Source organism: Topomyia yanbarensis, chromosome 2 (assembly GCF_030247195.1).
Source record: "Topomyia yanbarensis strain Yona2022 chromosome 2, ASM3024719v1, whole genome shotgun sequence".
Classification (NCBI taxonomy): domain Eukaryota; kingdom Metazoa; phylum Arthropoda; class Insecta; order Diptera; family Culicidae; genus Topomyia; species Topomyia yanbarensis.
The window spans coordinates 78,566,783-78,573,214 of record NC_080671.1 but is presented as its reverse complement, the minus strand read 5'-3'; the positions used below and the strand labels follow the sequence as shown (position 1 = coordinate 78,573,214).

The following is a 6,432-nucleotide window of genomic DNA, read 5'->3' as shown; positions in this document are numbered from 1 at the left end:
CCGCGTATCATCATCATCAAGTTATAGGGTATAAGCACAACATTTTGAGCGTTGAACAAATTTATGTGGTTGGTAGATGGTAATAAACAAGTAATTGAGACATTACACTAACATAATCAACAATGATTATGTGAGAATATTTTCCCGATCTTCAACTGTATGTGTAGCAGAACCGACATTCATCCCACCCTCAATTTAGCAAAACTGTATGGCATGATATTTTGTCAAATTAGAATACTCAATACTAAACCGAACCTGAAAAATTTGAAATTAAAAAGAACGCATCCCGACCCGAATCCTAGAATTTTTAAAACAGGTTGAATCCAAATACGATTCGTGCCACAAATTTTGAAAGTAAGAAACCCTAGAATATTAGATTTTTTTAAATCCGCCCAAAACTCAACGATTCTGAACCGAGAATGAAATAAAAGTGATAAAATCAACCAACTCCGGTACAAAACCAAGACTAGCAATGTCAAACTTTACCTCTTTTAGTTATATTGTGTCTGGAACACCCCAAGTTATTATCATTCCTGAAAGAGTTTGAATTTTATACATTACTTACAACTTTGTAGAAGACACCTAATTTCTATCTCTTTCCGTTGAAAAGTTAGTGTTGGTGCCCTTTATACGGTAACATGTGGAACTAGAATGTTCTAACCAAAACATATCTCTTTAGTTCGTGGGAATCAAGTACTGATACACAACCAGTCACTGCTAGATTCCATGCAAAACTGACTCAGACATCACTTCATTAAAAGTTTAATAACTTCTTCAAACAAGCCAGATTGACTAGCGGTCTTCGACAAAGTTGTAGACAATAAGATTATCTTTCCTATTTTCACTTACAGTGTTAATAGGATGCATATAGTGCTACCTAGCGGCAAAAGTGCGAGCTAGTGGGTTTATCCATGTAAATTATCGAAAAAGCCCATACAAACTTCAGGCACGATGTCGAGCACGTTGTTTGGGCGTGCACTGAGTACAGTTCCGCCAGGTCTCAGTTAATGGATACCCTGCGGGCCCGAGGAAAACCAATCAATGTACTGGAAAGCCGCTGTACGCTGTCGCGATGAGAATTTTTACATATATTTCAGTTATTGGGATGATTTTATTTTACGTGGATTATCACCTTGGAACGAATGAAAGAATAATTCTTTTAAATTTGCCTGGCTTCTGGGAAATTACTAGACAACACGTTTCATGGCTACATAACCGGGGACTCTGGTGATATGGGAGAACTCACTCTGCTAGCATCTGAACTATACACTGCAAATAAAGTATCAGATTCAGGAACCGGGCGCGATCATTCAAGAACACATAAATATGCGAATGGCCACACGGTTATAAAATCGAATTTATACACGCGACGTTACATATACGCGACGTTACATACACGTGACGAACACGTCAACATACAAACGATCGAGCCCTGCGCTATTATCCACGTATACCTACGCCTGTAATCTTGCTAACAGGATAACATCCCGGTGACTAAGTGAACGTTTCAGCACTTATAAATTTGCAAACGCGAACTCAAGAACGAATCTACAAACGCCCTCGCGATCATGAATTGGTTACGTCCGGAAGTTTCTAGGCCCATACCTTCAGTTGGACCAATTAGAAAAAAATTGACGCTCACCTTCCATGGCGACATGACTTGGAACTCTAGTGATAGAAAACTCAGTCTCTTCTAGCATCTGAACTATACACTGAAAATTAAGTATCAGATTCACAGTCCGCGTGATCATCCAAGATCACCCGTGAATATGCGAATGGACACACGATTATAAAATCGAATTTATACACGCGAAGTTACACGCTAGCACACGCGATATACAAACGTCCACGCGATCGAACACGTTAACATACAAACGCCCGAACCCTTCGCGATGATACACAAAGACGAACATACAATCGCAATCATCCACGCACAACTACGCCCAAGATTACGCAAACGCAAAAACGCCCCAATAATTTAGTGAACCTATAGCACTTCCCACGCGATCGTAAAGTCCATACGCCCGCACAACTGAACCGTACACTCAATATCACAATCAGACTCACGGTCCGCTGCAATTGACCTTAAGGAGTGTTTTAGTGTGTGACATTTCCCGTCTCGTCTGTCCAGTAGGATAACTCTCGAAAAAAGAAAAAAAATGATATATCTTAAAATCTTACAAATATTGGAAATTTTCGATTGCAAGCATTTTGATTGGAAATGAGAATCGCATTCTGTAATAAAATTATGTTTGTCTGCCAGTTAGCATGAAATTTAGAAACATGTTTAAAGCTGTTGCATGAAAAACACTTTTACCAATTATTTCTCCGCGATTCAACCACATTAAATATGTTCCGAGAACAAAGGAGGCTCTTAGCCGATTCTTTTTAGCCGTTCACAAACTCGGTATTTTGGTGTGAGACAGCTTAAAGCTGAAAGTTTTATTTTAATTATTTCGGTTTTCAATAAATATGTACACTTACATTTATCGGTTTAGAACCAGAATACAATGGGTTGCTAGTACAGTTAATCTGCGATTCTGCTCGTTTTATCTGTGATATAGTTTTAGGTTAGGTTAAGTATTTTAGAAATTTAGTTTTAAGCTCAACCGTACCTTACTGTGATGACTGTGATTTCCTTAGGTATAATTTTAGGTTTCACTGTGTATATATAAGTTTTAACTGTACTAACAATGATTTTACTGTGATTTAATGAATTTAATATAATTAAGTTTTCCTCCTCCTGCACGATGCCTTACTCAGCACTTTTTGAGAATGACAGCTCTCCTCCCGCCGTCGGGCCACGTCATCGTCCACGGATGACGTTTCAGTCGAATGACAGTACTGTTCAGCACCAGTTACACCACCAAGAGCAGTGTTGGCAGTAACATCCTCCCCCCCGTAACACTGGCCACTGGTCCCAGTTTTACCATCCAACTCAACCTCCAACACGGCTAACTTCGATACCGGTCTACGCAATATCCCCCTCGCAGTCTGAACTATCGCTTGTCGAATTCGTCCGTCTTCCGCAGTCACGACATCTTTGATTTTTCCGCGCGTCCAGCCATTCCTACGGACCAAATCTCCGACAGCCACGGGTTTCACTTCTCCGAACCACTTCATTCGCTTAGTCAACATCGGAAGATATTCCCGTATCCAGCGCTTCCAGAAGACGTCCAGCTGACGTTGTATTTGGTTCCAAGAATTCTTTACGGCAGAGACAGGATCACTGAACGGTACTGCAGGCTGACGAACACCAGTGGAACTTCCCAACAGGAAATGGTTAGGAGTCAGGGCTTCTACTTCAGCAGCATCTAGGGGTAGGTAGGTAAGTGGCCGGCTGTTCACAATACCCTCGGCTTCCACGGCTAGCGTCACCAGCCCTTCGTCGTCCAGTTTCCGGTCGTTGTTGTAGGCTGCTTCCATGGCTGACTTTATGGATCGCACCATTCTCTCCCACGCTCCTCCCATATGAGGTGCAGCTGGTGGGATAAAGACCCATTTGGTAGATGCGTTTGTGAACGTTGCTGCTAATTCTCCATGTACGTTCTCGAGTTCTTTCCGCAGCAGTCGTTCGGCACCTTGGAAGTTGGTACCGTTGTCGGAGTAGATTTCCACCGGCGCTCCTCGGCGACAGATGAAGCGACGGATGCATTTGATACAGGACGGTGTGGAAAGACTGTGTGCAACTTCCACATGGACAGCACGGGTGGTTATACAGGTGAACAGACAGATCCAGCGTTTAACCGAGCTCCTTCCTACTTTCACCAGCAACGGTCCGAAAAAATCAATACCGGTGTAGGTGAATGGTCGAGTAAACGAGGACAAGCGGGCCAAAGGCAGCGGCGCCATTCGCGGAACCTTCGGAGTCGCCTTCTTCACTTTGCACCACTGACAGACGGTCGCAACTTGCTTCACCACTCTCCTTAGTTGGAAGATGCTGTAGAACTGCCGAATCTCGTTCACTACCGTTTCAGAATTACCATGACGAAAGGTACGATGGAAATCATCTACAACTAGCGTCGTCACCGGATGTTTTCTTGGGAGAATCACCGGGAACCTAGCATCGAATGATGTATGCGGTGCAGCTCCAATTCTTCCGCCGACGCGTAGCACGCCATACTCATCGACTGTTGGTGTCAACTGATACAAACTGCTCGATTTAGGTAATTCTGCTTGTCCTCTCGAAACTGCAATCATCTCATCTGGGTACTCCTGCCATTGCGCAATCCACACAAGTGTGTTCTTCGCCTTCTTCAATTCCTCTTGATTAAGATGCAGCAATTCCGGCGTCTCTCCTCGACATCTACGCCTACAATTGCCCAAAAAACGGTGTACGTATGCAACTGCACCTAGCAATCGTCGCCACTTAGAGAATCTAGAAAAATCTATCACAACCTCCGGAATAGTTGATCCCTGGATCAGAAAACAGGGTCTCAGTTCCTCTTCAGGTACCTTTGAAGGTTTCGATTGCTTCGGCCAATTCTCTTCAGCAAGACGTAGAAATTCGGGACCTTTAAACCACTCGTCGGTTGCTTCCGGCCACGGATTCTTACCCCACTTTGTTGCGGCATCTGCAGGATTTAGCTTACTGGGGACCCAGTGCCATTCTGCGAGGTCTGTCGTTGTCAATATCTCCCCTACTCGGCATGCTACGTACTGCGTGTACCGACGATGATCGGCGCGTAACCAGGCCAACACTGTGGCGGAATCACTCCACAGAAAACGCTGCTTCACCTTCACGCTGTGATTCTCCTGAACAAACGACACTAAACGGCTGCCCAGAACTGCTGCTTGTAGCTCCATGCGAGGAATCGAGAGTGGCTTCAGCGGTGCAACCTTCGTTTTGGCCGCGACTATCGAGCACTCTGCTGTGCCCTCCGTGTTGATCACTCTGAAGTACGCTACGACGGAGAAAGCGACTTCACTTGCATCGACGAAAACGTGCAATTGAAGATGATCATACACCTGCACATTCGCTTCCTTGAAGTAGCACCGTGGGATCCGCAGGCCTCTGATTTTAGGGAACAGACCGGTCCACCTGACCCAACGATCGAATATTTCTTCAGTTACCTGTTCGTCCCACTGCAATCCTGCTCGCCATACATCCTGAAGAAGAATCTTTCCATGAACGAGAAAAACACTCAGCAATCCCAGTGGATCGAATACGCCCATTAGGCATTTTAACATCTGACGTTTTGTTGGCCGCTTACCGTTATCTATCACCAGTTGTATCTCCTCTTTAATTTCCATCGAGAACAGCAACTCATCCTCTAAAGTCTGCCAGAGCATGCCCAACACACGATCGCCTCTGTCCGCTGCGTTCAAGCATAGGCTTTTGCTAGGGTTCGCTGACGCCTCTTTCAGTCCACGAAGAACTCCAGCACTGTTCGATACCCAGGTCCTAAGATGAAATCCTCCTTTCTGGTGAATAGTTGCAATTTCCCGCGACACTCGCTCGGCTTCTTCGTCATTCTCGAAGCTATCGAGATAATCATCCACATAGTGGCTTTTCAGAATTCCCTCTACTGCTCGTGGGAAACGGTCCGAGAATTCTTCCGCGTTTTTATTTTTAACGTACTGCGCTGACGCCGGTGAACACGTGGATCCAAATGTTGCCACATCCATAATGTAGGTTTCCACCGGTTTTGTTGGGTCATTCCGGAATAAGAAACGTTGAGAATGACGGTCCGGCTCGCGGATCAACAGCTGGTGGAACATTTCTCGTATATCTGCAGACACTCCTACTTTATATTGCCGGAACCGCGACAGAACTGCTGGAAGCGATGTAAGTTGATCCGGTCCTTTAAGCAGCATAGAGTTCAGAGATATTCCATCCACCTTTGCTGCTGCGTCCCATATCAGTCGAACTTTACCTGGCTTCCGGGGATTTGTCACTGCTCCTAGCGGCAGGTACCACGCGCGTTTTGGGTCTGCTCGTTCTAATTCTGCCTTCGTAGCACAATGCGCATATCCTTTCTGCTGGTACTCCGCTATCTGGTTCTTCAGATTTGCAGCCAGCTCTGGATCTCTCATCATCTTGCGCTCCAGACACTCAAACCTCTTGAATGCCATATTGTAGCTATCCGGAAGTTCGATGTCGTCGTACCGCCACAGTAGACCTGTTTCGAACTGGTCACCTACTCGTCTCGTCGACTGCTCCATGATGCTCCTAGCCCGCTTGTCCTCGTGGGATTCCAGAACTATCGACGGCTTCATTCCTGCATCTTCTATTGAAAAATATTCCTTCACTGCAATATGTCAGTCCTGGTCGCTGGCGCACTCACAGGCATGGTAATTCAGTGAATGTGTGCCCTCCTTACCACTACCGCCGAAGATGCACCATCCTAGTCTGGTTTTCACTGCAACAGGATCGCTCTTCTTGCCTTCCTTCACTTGCAGCGGGACAGTGAGGTTCACGTTGTTAAAGCC

The 6,432-nt window shown here is 45.3% G+C and overlaps 1 protein-coding gene across 1 annotated transcript; it reads right to left on the bottom strand.

Annotated features, from left to right (window-relative positions):
* Positions 1-2,727: 2,727 nt before the first annotated feature.
* LOC131679542 (uncharacterized) lies at positions 2,728-6,219 on the bottom strand. Its single transcript, XM_058960283.1, has one exon. It carries the CDS (start codon positions 6,217-6,219, stop codon positions 2,728-2,730), a length of 3,492 nt encoding a protein of 1,163 aa, XP_058816266.1.
* Between the last annotated feature and the right edge of the window lie 213 nt (positions 6,220-6,432).

Bases quoted from the DNA above. Each gene is read 5' to 3' on its own strand.
- LOC131679542 (XM_058960283.1), bottom strand. From the start codon at position 6,219: ATGAAGCCGTCGATAGTTCTGGAATCCCACGAGGACAAGCGGGCTAGG.